Source organism: Aedes aegypti, chromosome 2, assembly GCF_002204515.2.
Source record: "Aedes aegypti strain LVP_AGWG chromosome 2, AaegL5.0 Primary Assembly, whole genome shotgun sequence".
Lineage (NCBI taxonomy): Eukaryota > Metazoa > Arthropoda > Insecta > Diptera > Culicidae > Aedes > Aedes aegypti.
The window spans coordinates 154,162,144-154,177,561 of record NC_035108.1 but is presented as its reverse complement, the minus strand read 5'-3'; the positions used below and the strand labels follow the sequence as shown (position 1 = coordinate 154,177,561).

Here is a 15,418-nt window from a genome sequence, read left to right as displayed (position 1 = left end):
GTTGAGAAAGCGACTACTCATGTTGCTCGTTAGATTTTAATAAACAAAATCACTTTTAAGTTTTTACTGACTAGTTTGGTGTCGTTTGCTTGACTGAAGAAAAATTTTACAATTAAATCTTTTATAACCATAGTGGTAGTATATTTTTAGCTTTTTCATGAGTATGTTCATGGTATGTACCTATCATGTTTTTGATGTTGTTGAAGTTACTCGCATTCTCCCAAATATGATTAACAAAGTCTATTCTCTACCAAGGCGGGTCTATACCCAGATGTAATCAGATTTTAACTTTGTGGAGAAAACCAGCGCCGAGAAAACCGACCTGCTTTACGTATACTAGATCACCTGGGTATAGACCCACCTTGTTCTCTAGGAGGTAAACTTTTTGCAGGTAAACTAGTCGTATACCTGTATAGAAAACTTTTTTTGTAGCTTTTGTCTTCAATATTAGATTTCTTATAGGTTTCTTTTATCAAAAGGTTTCAACACTATTGAGAGAATTTTTCTTCAGTTACGTACAATAAAAAATATGACACTATCAAGACTTTAGATCACAACACTGGATCGCGTCTAACTTTCTAATAGATGCTATAATAGTTATGAATAATTAAATAAAATATTATGAAAACAACTTGTTAACCTCATGTGGTACCCTTAACAAAAAATTCAGCAACAAACTGCGGTCCTAAAAAAAATTAACAATGGAAAAAAAAAATTTATTTTCACTAAGTGTCAAATTTGTGAAATATTTGAAATGTCATAACTTTTTTGTTTATTGGCTTACCATCACCAAATTTTTATGGTAGATAGCTAATATAATGGACCGTTTTCCCTCAAAAAATTACGTTGGTATTCCGATAGGGTTTTGAGATATTTGAGTTTTTGTGACAAAAATGATGTTTTTTAATGCAAAAAAAAATTTTTGTTTACTGTGTGTATTTTTTTTTGGAATCTTTATTTAGTTGTCTAACTTTGTTTCTTTAGTTGTCTAACAATCGAACGAACCGTTTTTGCTGTGCAGCTTTTTGAATATTTTTGAACCATTTTCACATACACCCTTTTGAAAAGTTAGTCGTGACTCAACTTGAAGATTTGATATCGGAAAATGACGATTTAGATGGAACTGAAAAACTGTGCAAAGTTTCAGATATTTTTGAAATGGTCGATCAGAATCGACTTGCATGCCTCCGTGGAATCCCTCTAAATGAAATTTTAAAAAAGCGTTCTTATCTACACTTTTATTTGTATGCGGGAAGAAATGCGTCATTTGAGCACGTGCTGTAAACGTACGAACCAGTTCTGTAAACATTCGACACTTTGCGTGACGTTCGTATCGTTCCCATGGTCAGCAGTCATTTTATTTTTCTGCATTCATCCGCTATCTTTATCTCTCACAGCCTGAGCGGTAGGATGAACATCGAGAAGCACAAAAAAATGTAAATTGAATGTCGTATGACACGATGACATTTTCATAACTCACAAGTTTTGCATATGATTCAGATACATTGGATCATAAGCAACAAAAAAAAGTTTGATCTTGCTTGTTATATCGAATGTGACACACATAGAGTGAAAGTAGTGCCTATTACGAAAAATGACAGAAACAAACAAAACCGTAACGTTTCCTATGACAGCTATCGTGGTCAGAGGCTTTCAGTTAACATTTTTTTCTTTCCGAAATTCGTTTGAACGCTCATGTCGTGAATCTTTAAGAGAAGCGCTGCCAAATATCAGCGAAAACGTGTCGACTACCGTGATTGCTTACAACACTGGTACAAACACAATCATGCTTGCATGTACATTGCAAACGCCTTGATTTTTAGTGCTCTCGTAGATTGGGTTCGGGATTGTGCTACCTTTGTGATGGTTTTTGTCTTCGCTAAAATCGTATTTATTTATTTTTTAATTCTGTTGCACATCATAGTATGATGTTTTTCTGTCCAATCACAGTAGGATACGTTGAACTTTAATTTCGTGGGCAGTTTTTACGAAGTGGATGGCACAGGTCCACAAACCAAATTTTTATTGCTGGCTACCAGCAAAATTTTGCTGATTTTTTTTGTGCTGTAATTCCAGCAATCCATCCAGCAAAATAAAATTTGCTGATCGTTCAGCAAACTGTATGATCAGAGAAATGACAGCTCGTTTGCTGAATATTCAGCAATACACAAGCCCGATGGCTCAGCCCGTTTGCTGGTTAATCAGTAATTTGAATCTAAACAATGTTTGCTGGATTATCAGTAATCAGTAAATTCGGTTTGGGTAATAAAATATTTCATGTTTTCACTTTCTATTGGCAATTTATTGTGGAACACGCTTTTCTACAACTCCAACATGAATTATCCCATTATTAATCATGCGTATTATTATTTTGACTGCTTTGAATCGTCCATCTCATTATATTTTGTGGAATGCCGAACAACGAGGAGTGAAAATTTAGCGCAACACCCAGCAGTTGAAAATGAATCCGATTTGTGCTTCGGTGTGCCGGAAGACTCCTTTTGTATAAAACAATTCCTAAAAAAAATAAACGAATGTCTTTAATTGTAATATTTATGTTTAGTTCGTTATATTTTTCATACTTACGAACGTCTGTTGTGGATGGTTCTCCATCTATTCAGTGAGAAGAAAACAAGCCATCTTTTTGACAGATGTCTTGCTGATCGTTTCAGTAAACTATCAGTTTACTGAATATCCAGCAAACAAGATTTGGTTTACTGAATTACCAGCAAAATTTGAATTGCTGAAGTTCTTTCAGCAATTCATTTTGCTGGAAGACAAACTCAAAATTTGGTGTGCACCTATACGATTTGATGAAAGCTACAGTGGTTACACTTTTATGGGTCGCCCACTATTATGGGCCATTTGAACTGCATGCAAAACAGAGTGACTAATAATCGTGACAAGGTGATCCATGATAGTGTGACCACTATAGATCATTACTGTGAGACTTGTACGAGTGTTCGGATCGTTAGAACCGTTAGAAAACCGTTAGACAGTGTATAGGAAGCAGAGAATCAAATTGTCATCAAAACAGACAAAAAACAAACACATCATAAAAAAAATGCTAATCAGTTATTGAGCTTAGCTTATGAACTCTATAGCTCATCAGTGTTGAAGCAATTAGTTTTTTTTCTGTTCATAATTCGGCCAATCGGCGTTCGGCCAAATGGCCGGACGCCGCTCCTACATAGCTTAGAAGATCTATAAAGACAGTAGTGCTAGTTCTAAGCCCGTTTTGTTTTCGCCTGCAGAACCTTCAGTCGAAGGTTTATCTTTTGGTCACAGATCAGGCTAGTTTCGTCCGGCCGACATCTCGACGCCCTGACAGGCGTGGCCCTCCGTGCAGCTCCTTGGGTGACCATCCAAGTCGCAGCTAGGTCCACGTGTGCATCTCTGGCACTGTAAAAGCCTGTTGTTCGCCATAGTTCTACGAAACACTAAGTCGACTCGATACTTTTGAAGCAGCATAGCAGGTTAGATCGTATAGATTAGGCCATTGTTAACAAAACGTGCACGTTAGGGCAGTAGGATCCAATAATAAGGGAATAAACTACGATAAAAGTTTGTACCGTTTTGATCCATGGATACTTAAGGCTTCAGTGAATTACAACTAAAAGAAAAACATACAAAATTGAAGCGTTCTGTTCGAAACCTCAGCGAAATCGGGCTTCGCAAGCACCTACATTTTTTGTTCATCAAACTCTATCAAGTTTCGAAAGTTTCCTTTCAACCAATAACTTTTGTTTTGTGTAATGCTTATATGTAACTTTTTCTCGATTAAATTCTGGTTAGAATTAACTTGTGTACGAAGTTCTTAACATGATTCTTAAATCTTATTTTCAGTATGAAAATTATTTGCCTTGCACTACTTTTGACCGTAAAACACCACTTTGAAGCCATGATTTATCAAGCCTATTGTTCTAGATCTTATTTCAAGATATTTGCATGGTACTACTGGCATGTAATTCTATGTGTCCATCAAGTAGTTCTAAAACTGTGAACACAATATTGGCAGATAATAGAAAAGTTTTAAACATTTGCGTTATGCATAAAACATATCTTACAAATGGAATCCACGATTTTTATCAGATTCTTTCAATTAAATTTACTTATCATCAGATTATAAACGAGAATTGACTGCCAGGATGGCTGTAAACGGTTGGTTCCATGAGAAATAGTTGTTACAAAAATCATAAAATATTACGACACGATTTATGAAAGTCTCGCTCACATCCGCATAAAGTGTTTCTACTCCTTGGCAACTCATTGTTCTTGCTAAATGAATATGATCCCAGTACAACTAAACACGTCATACACAGACAAGGCAGTCTCTTTACTGACGTATACATCAAATTTGATTTTAAAAATGTGACGTCATTCCTTCGTAGTATATAAGATCTGGATCACTAGGTTATTTTTTCAATAAATTTGTTATAGGTGGATAGGAATGACGTCTTCAAGCAGTTGTCAGTTTTCGGAATATATAACCTCACAAATATTGTAAACCGTGCAATTAAGTATAGTTCTTGAAATGGGTTTAAAACAATATGCTGGAATACAAATGGCTTCAGAGTTGTGGCTAACCCGTATAGGCCTGAGCGAAAGAAAAAAAAGCTAAAACTGTCACCGTTCAGCGAATGCTAAACGGATGTCAATCAAACTGGCCAAATGATCTGGGGAATGCTCCTGTGGATGGAGTTATTCCGTTGGGTCACTGGGTCATGTCGGGTAAGATGGGTGCCGTGCTTTTCTGCCCCTGAAAGTAAGCAAATTTCAAATCACAGATAGTTTCCGGAATCGGCTATAATGTGACCACTATATTACAGAATTTCAGGATAAACGCATCACTGTGAAACATTTGAAGAACGATTGAATTGGGTTACCAAGTTTCCTGCATTTATATTCCAAATTTATTGTAAATTTGTTAATTTGTATCTAAAACTGATGAGAACGCATTTTTGAGAACTGTTATGTTTGATCTCTACTTTTAGGGAATTGAAACGGTTTAGCATCCAACAAACACAGCCGGTTCTTCAAGGTATTACGTCCGAGTAGTACATTCTAAATAGTCCAAAACCTGATCCAATGACACACCGGAATAACGCCTTTGGCCAGTTTTAGAAATGTGTACAAATCTGGCAAGGAATTACTTAAATCTGTTAAGAATTCTCTGAGTGGTGAGGGTTTTAGTAATTTTGCTTTCACTCAGGCCTATACGGGTTAATGGTCAAAAGTTTTGCAATGTACTTAATTTATACGATAAAAATATGGTTTGATGCCCTTGATATGGTTTTTGTGTTCACATTCATCCACTATTTTGATTAAAACTTGGTCGAAAGCATGAGACAAACAATGGTTAGACAAAACTAAGCAAACATATTCTTTATACATCTTTTTGGAACTTGAAATAGTTTTGATGCAGCACATAGAAATGTATCCGTATTAAGCATATTCCACGCCATTACAAAACTGTTTACCAGGAAAACTGCAGTGACTGCTGGAAATATTAGTTAAAATCTTGTCTTTTGGGATGCACATAAAAGAAAAATGACGTTAATTGGTATCTAATTTTAAATACATTAGTGTCTGATTCGGGAAATGTCGATCACAGTTTCATCGTTTTCGTGTCCTATACAATGTCAATACATCATCAGGGACACGTTTTTGTGTCGTTCCATCACGTTTATCATGTGCCATTCAGTCATAAGAGTTATGCCACAGTAATTTTTATTATTTTTACCAGTGAGTTTTTGTCAGAAATATATTTTCCAATAGTGGTCTTATGTTTTTGTTGCGCAATTCTCAAGCTCATTACGTTCAAATGTACTTCCCAATTATTTTTGCACATGTTGTGTTCTGCAAATACGTTATTTGTGAAATTGAAATTTTTAGTGAGGTGTTCCTAAAATTTCGTCGATCACTGTACACATGAAGTAGATGTACCCCGGCGCGCTCTCGAGTAGGCGGTCAAAACATCACCGATTGTGTGTTTCAATGATTATTGTTTCTCGCTGCTAGGGTTCGGAGCCGGAGGCACGAGTCCTGGGTGGGTGTAACTTTTGTGTCAGCACTCGTCGCACCGCATGTTGGTTTGAGGCGTTTTCAATTGAAATCGAAAATGGACAAATCAATCCTGCCCTGGCCCGGCAACCCCCGAACATCATCGCCGCATTTCCAGAGGACATTGCGCTACCATTACACAACCACCACCAGTCGGTGTTTATTTGTTTTCGAAACTAATTTTGCTCCGTTGTAAATTAGATTTCTGAATATTGGCTGGTGGTGAATATGGACGTTTTGAAATGGTCATATGAGTGAACCACTGAGATCGGGAAAAGCACAGTTTATATGTCGATGTGTTAAGCCGGGTTGTTTCGAAAAACGATTGACTTTTGCGTTCTTGATTGTTATGAAAAGCTTTCCCAGCTTAAAATGTAAATAAAAATTGCAAATATTTGACCGACTTCGATGAAACTTTGTATTAGCATTTGTAGCCATCGGATGTGACAATTCCCTTTAAAATTTGCTAGACTATATATTGAAAAAGGCCTATGCATTTTGATCAAATGTCTTCTAATAAGTTTCAGGAAACACCAAGGTTCCCAGAGATATTTTTAGGGACTCTTTCAGATCAGACTTTTATTAGTTTATATGAGGAATCCAGCTCTATCTGGTTTCTGCTTGTTTTATTGATTAATGGAAATACAGCCAAATTTTGATGGCAACCATCCAGGAATTGCATACTAAGAAAATTGAGAGTATCTGTCACTTATCGCTCTCTGCAAAAATCATGATTCGTAACACATCATGAGAACCTGTTTTTCATCTTCTGCCACAACTCTGATTAGATCGGGGGCAACAGTGCATAATGAAACACTTCTAAAAAAGCTTCAAATCTGGACGATACTATTGATATAAGATATTTTGGGATAATTTATCATGTCAGTAATATAAATCAACTGGCCCAAATGGTAAATAAGCGAGAAGAATGGGTTTTATAATTGTTCTGTCTCTCTTTGAGGTTCTCGTTTGCTGCTGTTATTTTTGAAACTTGTTACAGCTTGCGAAACATTGTCTGGAAATATCATATCGGATATTTGTGGATAACTGCTGTGCAAGTTTCGCGATTTGCGTTTTGTGCTAGAATATTGCATTAATAGAATTTAAAATGATGTACGACTAATGTATGAACAAAAAATAATTAAAAAAGCTCTTTCAAGAAACTCAAAATTGACTTTAAAATCATGAAATTACTCTCGGTACATGTTTATATCATGACAACATGATATGTGAAAGATGTCTGCTAACAGTCACTCACCGTAGTTTTACTACGACACGTTTGTGCATTTATGCAACTGGGCGGCTATCCATAGCCATCGCCGCCACGTTCAAACAAACCGTCGTTGAAAGTAAATAGTAACAACCAACTCGTCACCACTGTCGTTAGATTGACACATTTGGCTGAGAGCCTTCTTCTGGTCCTTCGACAGAACTGGACCCCAATTTCGGAAAATGTGCGCTGTTCATTTTTGGCGCCCGTTGGAGCGTTTATTTGCTATCAATTTGCTCATTGACAGTGCGCCCGAGCAAACAAGTGATGGCTTTCCAGGGAGTCCCATCGTCAACGTCATCACCCGATCAGAAAAAAATTGCTGCGGAATACCAAACTAGGAGTTTTCCATAACAGATATTTTTCAATATTCTTAAAAGGGTATAATACAAATACCACAATAAAATTAAATTGAAATATGGGCAATGCCTCGACTGCTGAACAATATCCAATTATGGTATAATACCAAAATATGATATGCACAGATATTCGTTCCTGCTCGGGCATCATCATCATCGATGTTGTCGTTTATTGGCTTTTTTGCGCCAGGACGATGATTGATGAGCTCTGAATTCTCCATCGAGCGGATAAATGGACCAGATTAAATAAATTACTTTCAGATTAGCATCCTTTTGATCTGATCGCAATAATCAGGTACCTGCCTGCCTACATATCCTCCGGCACAGGGATTGATCAGAGGGGGTATGGTGGGATGAGGAGAGCAATAAACGATTATTAATGCGTGAAATACTCTGGAATGCAAAATTTCCTTGAAAATTAATTAGCATAAAGCACTGGAATGCCAATGGCGATTTACTTGCTTTAATTTTAATGATTTCTTCTTTGAGAAAATGAGAACAATTTTGAAAGTTTCATAAAGAATTTGTTCAAGTTAGATTTTGTTTTAAAAACACTTTACGCTTACGCCACTTAAATCTCACTAATTCATGAACTAAGTATGGGGGGCTAATACCAGGACTTTTTTTTAACTATGCCACTGTATTAAAGCAAGTTTTTTTAAAAAGACCTCTCAAATTTCTTATTGTGGCAAAATGGTCTTTAAAGGCATATGATATCTAAATAGTTTTCTGTTTTTTATTCACATTTGGAGACTTATTTCTCGAGTTTTAACATGTTTTTATAACATTCATGCTTATTTTTAATTGTGTCATGATAATCTTATTGAATAACTCTTGAAGTTCATCCGAAATGCAGATTTCTATCAAAGATCTTACCAGAAATCATTTGAAGGTTTTATGTATAATTCGCAAAGGATCTTGCAAAGAATCTGCCAAAAATCTGTTATTAAAATCAAAAGGCAACATGTTAAGTTTACTTGAAATTTGTTCATCCAGGAATTCTTCGAAGAATTCGTTATGAAACCTGATGAGAGATTACTGCATATTTTTGTCTGGAATTCCATCTGGGATACCTTGTTATTTTACAATATATATTTTTCTTTAGATTCTTCAAGGAATTCTTCAATAGCCATTTCAATTATTCAATCCAGAAATCATTCCTGGGAGTAGCTCGAATTTATCCTCTACGATATTTGTAGATATTTTTCTGCCTCTCAAAATTTGTCCAGAAGTTTATTCTTGATTTCACCCAAAAAAAAATATCTATGGAATCTTAGTAAAATGTGTTTTCATTATACAAGGAATTGCATCATGTAGTGTTTAGTTGATTCTAGCAATTTTTATTTTTTAGAATAACTTCAAGAAAATCATTCTTTTGTAACTTGTAAAATTTGTCTTGTTTTTTGTTCGTATTTAGCTTTCAATGGCTCCATAAAGTAACGGCGACATTTCAGTTTTTTTTTACCAAAACTAGGCATGCGACGGCTCAATCTTCATGATTTTGAATACTTGTGACTCTTCTAGTTCAATTTTAGATGAATGACCTCTCTGGCTTGTTTTTATCACCGAAGCAACCCAGGAAAGGCCACCGAAGATTCTCGTATTGTGGGAAATTTCAGTGTTTGTCTCAAAAGTTGGCATGCGACGGTTCAATTTTCATGATTTTGAATATCTGGGTCATTTCTAGTTAAATTTTAGGTGAATGACCACTCTGGCTAATTGTGATCGAAAAAAAACTTAAGTACGTAGACACAGAAGTCAATTTAGACGAATTGAGATGCTTCGATCCCGCAACTCCTTATACGCTAGACTGGGCGGGTTAACCGATTCTGCAGCTCCAGTCACGAATAATTAAATTAAAAAAATAACAGGTATTCAAAATCATGAATTACGATTACGCTGTCGCATGCCTAGTTTTGGTACAAAAACTGAAATGTCCCACAAACCGGGTATCTTCGGTTGCCATTCCTGGGTTATTTCGGTGGTAACAATGAGCCAGAGAGGTCATTTATCTAAAATTGAACTAGAAGAGTCACAGGTATTCAAAACCATGAAGCAAGAGCCGTCGCATGCCTAGTTTTGGTACAAAAATTTTAATATCGTACAATACGGGTATCTACGATGGCCATTCCTGGGTTATTTTGGTAGTGGAGAATAACCAAAATGGTAATTCATCTAAAGTAATACTAGAGGAGTCACAGGTGTTCAAAATCATGAAGAATGGGTCGTGGCATACCTAGTTTTGGTACAAAACTGAAATGTCCCACAATACGGGTATCACCGGTGGTCATTCCTGGATTACTTCGGTGGTCCCGAAGAGCCAAAGTTCTCATTCAGCTATAACTGAACTAGCAAAGTCACAGCAATTCAAAATCATGAAGATTGAGCCGTCGCATGCCTAGATTTGGTACACAAAATTGAAATGTCCAACAATACGGGTATCTCCGGTGGTCATTTCTGGGATATTTCGGTGGTCCAGAAGAACCAATGCGGTCATTTATTTATAATTGAACTAGCAGAGTCACAGGGATTGAAAATCATGAAGATTGAGCCGTCGCATGCCTACTTTTGGTGCAAAAACTTAGTGGTCCCATATTACGGGTTTCCCGGTGGCCATTCCGGTGCTCCAAAAGGACCAGAAATGCCATCCATTAATTCTTTTTGCAAAATATATCCAAACATAGAAAATCGTAAAGAGTTAGGCACAATTCATTTGGTTCTGGGGCATAAATCCGAGTAATTTTATCGAATTGTCCAGATTGGCCACCTTCCGGGACTCCAGGAACCGGTTCCGCATGGACCATACCGGACCGAATTTTTCAGGGGATGTGCACCGGTGAAGGTGTTCTTAGAGAAAGTCCTGCTTAAATCCTCAAACGTTAATTTTGGAGGAATTTATAAGAAAATTTGTGCAAGCTACAGTATGAACAAAATACCTAAAATTTCTTGGGAAATTCTTCAAAAATCTCTGGAGAAAAACCTAAAGCAATTTCTGGAGTACTTTGGGTGGATTATAGGATGCGGCTTATTTTCCGACACTTCTCAAAACCAAAAATTCTTATGCCCTTCTGATTTCGAATCACATGAAAGGAGAAACCCTAATATTTGAACCAGAAATATTTAATTTTAATTCTAATTTATTGGAATATATAAGTTTCTTCCGCCTTGTTCACTTTTTTTAAATATTAATCTTATACTTGTATTAACCCCTCTACCGGCAGCTTCATTCTTTACCGCAAAATTCAAATTCAAATCGTTATAACTTTTTTGTTTTTCAATATTTTTGCACTTTTTTTTCACAAGCTCTCGAAAAACTCTTCTAGTTTTAGGATCTGTGTCGATATTGATCATTGGTCATCTGGTTTTGAAGATATTCCAAAATTCCTTGGGGGACCGACCCGTAACTACAACCTTCCGTTTATTTCTCAGGCTACAGAATTTTAATCGTATTCGGATATTCACTCTTCGAAACAATACATTGATGAGAGTATGTTGTGAAAAAATGAAGCAATTTGGTGCAGCCGTCTTTAAGTAAAGACCATTTAGGTTTCTGGAACCACGCTGGCCAAATAATGATCTTAAAAACTTTCAAAAACATCATATCGTAATTTTCAGATATCTCCAAGAATACTGAACCGATTTGTATGATTTTTTCAGAGAAGCTCCTTATTACTTGGCATTATATAGCCCACATTTTATTTTTTTGATAAATTGATCAAAAACAAAATGGCCTCCAAAGGCATTTTATATGGAAAATCACCAATAATCAATATCGACACAGATCCTAAAACTAAAAGAGTTGTTTGAAAACTTGTGAAAAAATTATGCAAAAATATTGAAAAACAAAAAAGTTATAACGATTTGAATATTTATTTTGCGGTAAAAATGAAGCTGCCGGTAGAGGGGTTAATATTATACTTGTATTTATAACAAGATGCTTCATTATTGTTATTAATACAAGTTGAATGGTGCATAATTTGTAACACATGCACACATATTTTCGTAACAAAATTATTTCAAAATTATTGCAAAGACCTTTTCAAAGGATCAACAAATGAGAAAAACCAGTTTTAGCTTTAGTGATAATGTTTAACCGGCAAAAAAATGAATCATTTAGTATTTTTCTTTAAAAATAATGTATTGTACAGTTTTTGTTAAATAACTTAGTCAAAACCATTTTAGTTAGGTAAATTGCATACACACAGTTTAAAAACAACTAAATTAGCTTCAAAATCATGTTAAAAGATTTGAAATTAGTTGAGTATTCATGATGTTATAGAAAAACAAAAATTATTTTTTTTGTTAAATGAGGAAAATTTTGAAGAAAACTATTTTAACTAAGACTAGTTTTGATTTTGGACGAATTTGGTGTTTCACAAACTTTTTATGAATTTAATTATGAAGAGACTAATGCCAATTGCTTCAAGGCTATATTTTATATTTTGAAATTCCTCCTTCAAGTCGGTGGCGCCACCTCTAAATCTCAATATTTTTGGCTCAAACTTCGATGTTTCTCTTATTATGGAATTCAATTTCAGAAGAGCACACAAATTTTTGGTTTTGGTTTGGTTTTGGTTTGAGAAATTTCGAAAAATAAGCTGTACTCTAGTGGGTATCCATAGATTAATTATTGGTTGAACTCTAGAAGGTGCCTTGAACGAAAGTATGGAAGAAAATCCTAGAAGATTCCATGGGAAAATTACAAGATGGGTAATTTAATTGGGAATTTCCTTGAAGAAACCACTGCAAGTATGGTTAGAGGAATTCCTGTTTCAATTCTCGAAAAAAAATCTGTACTGAAATTGTGGAGCAAATCTTCAGAACACAGGAAAATTTGGTTACATTTTTGAAGCAAACTTTACAAAAACTCTGTAGTAAATCGTAGGAGAATCCATTGAAAATTTAACAATAGTTCCCACCAGGTTTGAAGCTTCTTGAGATGGGTTTTATCTCCCATATAATCAGACCTGTAGCAGTAGACGATAAGCAGACTCTCATGAAGTGCAGCGAATCATGATTGTTACTGAGAGGGATAAGTTAGAGATAGTCTAAATTTTCTTAGAATTCAATCCCTGTTCGAGTGAATTATTGGGGAAACTTATGAAATATACCCTCTAAATTTTCTAGATTTTAGTAAAACTCTCTAATGCTATTCTTGTTCACGATCATTTGATAAATGACTATAATTATTATGAAGTATTTTGAAATTGAGATAGTTTACACGCTTCAAAATTATTCTTCACCGAACTTTAATGCATTATTCCTCGTAGGAGATCCACCTTCCTCCAGTACTAATAAAAATCATCGACTAATGGCAATTACATTGTCCGCCCCCCTTTGTCCCTACTCACCGAACTGTTGCAAGTGTTGACTTCATGGAATGCTATGTTGCCCCCTCCCCCAACGTAATGGTGGTGTTTGATCTTTTCTGTTTCCATTTGCGCCAAAATGTAGCTCTCTAGACGCTAGACAAATAGACTGTTGGAATAATTAATTAAATCTCCCATTTCATCTCTCCTCGTTTTCTTCTTCGTTTCTGTTCTGTCTCTGTCAATATAGGTCGGCGGACTCGCCAAAAACCCACTTGCAGGACTGGCAGCACTTGGGCTTGCTGGTGCCATTCCGACTAACACCGGTGGACTGAATCCAACAGGTAAGTGTTGACGATTTGCTTTCATATCTAACTTCGCACTTTAGGTGGATTGGTGATGTTTGATGGAAATGTTACTAAATTTGAAGACAGAAGAAGTAAGTTCTTTCTAGAGTTCGATTTTTAAAAAAAGTAATTCGGTGCCTTAAAATTGGGATGTCATATTTATATATAATTTTGTTTTCAAATACTCATCGAAACAAAATGTGCTCTAACAAAAATATATTGCCTCAAAATGGATTCGTTTGATTTATAAACCATATAAGTCCACTTACAAACGTCGAACAAAAACTCAAACTTCCACTTAATTTTAGTTGTATGAAATCTTATGCTATTTCAAAGTCCGCCGTAAGAAAGCAGACTAAATGTGAAATATGGATTTATATGGTTTCTTGAACAATTGAAAAAATATACAATTTTGTAAATATAAATATCTATTTAGTTTTATGTTTTCTCATACACACCAAAAATGGGCCTCTGTTATTTTTTCTAACAAATAGTTCAAATAATTTTTATATTTCCTCTATCTGTATATCCAATGCTTCTCCTTTTTAATATTTTTGATATATCATGGCCAACAATTAGTTAGTACTGAATAAACAATATCGAACTAGCACTGTTTTTTTACCGGAACGAAGTTCTAAGAAAACCATCGTGTTTTTGCATCAGAAGCAGTTCGCCCTTTTGAAATGCATATTCAAACTAACTTTTTTTTACAGTTTTTTACAGTACAGTCTCGGCTTCAGTTTATCTTACGTTAAAACTTTTTCAAATGTTTCGTGAAATTTGGCTCTAAAACAATGGCTTCGGAAATTTGCCATAATCAGGATTTTCCCCAGTTTACGCTTTTTGAATACGGCAAACAATAAAATAAGTATTGTGTTAAACAATATTTTTGGCTGCTTGGTTCGAAGCATATTGTTCTACAATGGATCACTTTCGTTCCACTGTTTTTTTGTTCAATTTGTATATTCAATTGGTTTTCATATTGTAAAGAGTAGCCCCTTGTTTTTTTCCACAAGTTGAAATCGTTCCATCACTTATCATATTATTGAAAAAGCATCCCTCCGAAACTGCACATCTTACCAAAAATCACTATCCATTTTTACATCATCAATAGCTTAGAGAATCCATGAATGTAAAAAAAAAATACAACCAAAATCGTAGTCAAAAACAAATTCCTATTTTCATTTCTAATTCTAGCTGCTGTTGATGTTAAATCTCCCAACTGTACCGGTATGTTCCTTTTGGTGTTATCCCAGATTTACGCTCTTCATGGTTTCAATTTTTTGAGAGTGTTGTGTGATCAATTGTATTTTATTTCTACCTTAGAGAAGGGCTGGCGTGTAATGCCCTTCGTTGTATTCTGTAGTTGAGCGATGGTTTATTTAGGTTGAGTTTATTTATGCTTTGTGTATACAGAGCTGTATCGTTATTTTTCTTGTTATATATTTTTGGTCATTTCAACAGAAACGAAAATAATTTATTATTGATAAAGATTTGAACCATAGGCTCAAAGTTTGCCAGATGATTGGCAGAAAAGTTAACGCCATTGGTCATAATAGATATAATTTAGCCGTTTCGTTTAGATAAAAACTAGATATCTTTAAATTTTTATATTCATTTTCGATTCTCCTGCTTTGTTTACTCTTATTATGTATTTTGTAGAAGATCATTTATAGACTAGTACGTACATACAAATGGCAGAACACCCATTGAAACTCCAATCTTTTTTTGTCCAAACAAAGTTATAATTCAATTCATTCAAACTGTCCGCTTCTATAAGATAAAGAATATCAGCTCTACAGGTTTGAGATAAGAGATTTAAGTACATTGTATCGTTTTTTACCTGTAATTTTTTTACTTGACTGTGGAATTTCAATAGCTAAAATTAATATTTTTTAAACTTCTCAACATCGTGGAATTTACATATAAAAAATTGAAGTATCTTCACAGGAAGTTAGTAATTTTCTTTAGAAAAAACACTGCTAATTCTAGTGTTCTGAATTTGAGTTATTCTAGGCGTTTGTCACAAAAGCATAGGCATAGCATATGTACCGTACAATTCGTAGTTGC

The 15,418-nt window shown here is 35.0% G+C and overlaps 1 protein-coding gene across 21 annotated transcripts in view; it reads left to right on the top strand.

The window, feature by feature from the left end:
• LOC5569595 (poly(rC)-binding protein 3) overlaps nucleotides 1-15,418 on the top strand; it is a 441,652-nt gene that overhangs the window by 352,189 nt on the left and 74,045 nt on the right. For 14 of the 21 annotated variants that reach the window (XM_021842853.1, XM_021842849.1, XM_021842836.1 and 11 more), the window contains 2 exons: nucleotides 13,252-13,345; nucleotides 14,546-14,578. In XM_021842853.1, the coding sequence (XP_021698545.1) occupies nucleotides 13,252-13,345; nucleotides 14,546-14,578 (127 nt within the window). The remainder of the gene's footprint in view (nucleotides 1-13,251; nucleotides 13,346-14,545; nucleotides 14,579-15,418) is intronic. The other 7 variants (XM_021842852.1, XM_021842850.1, XM_021842851.1 and 4 more) reach the window with 1 other exon arrangement.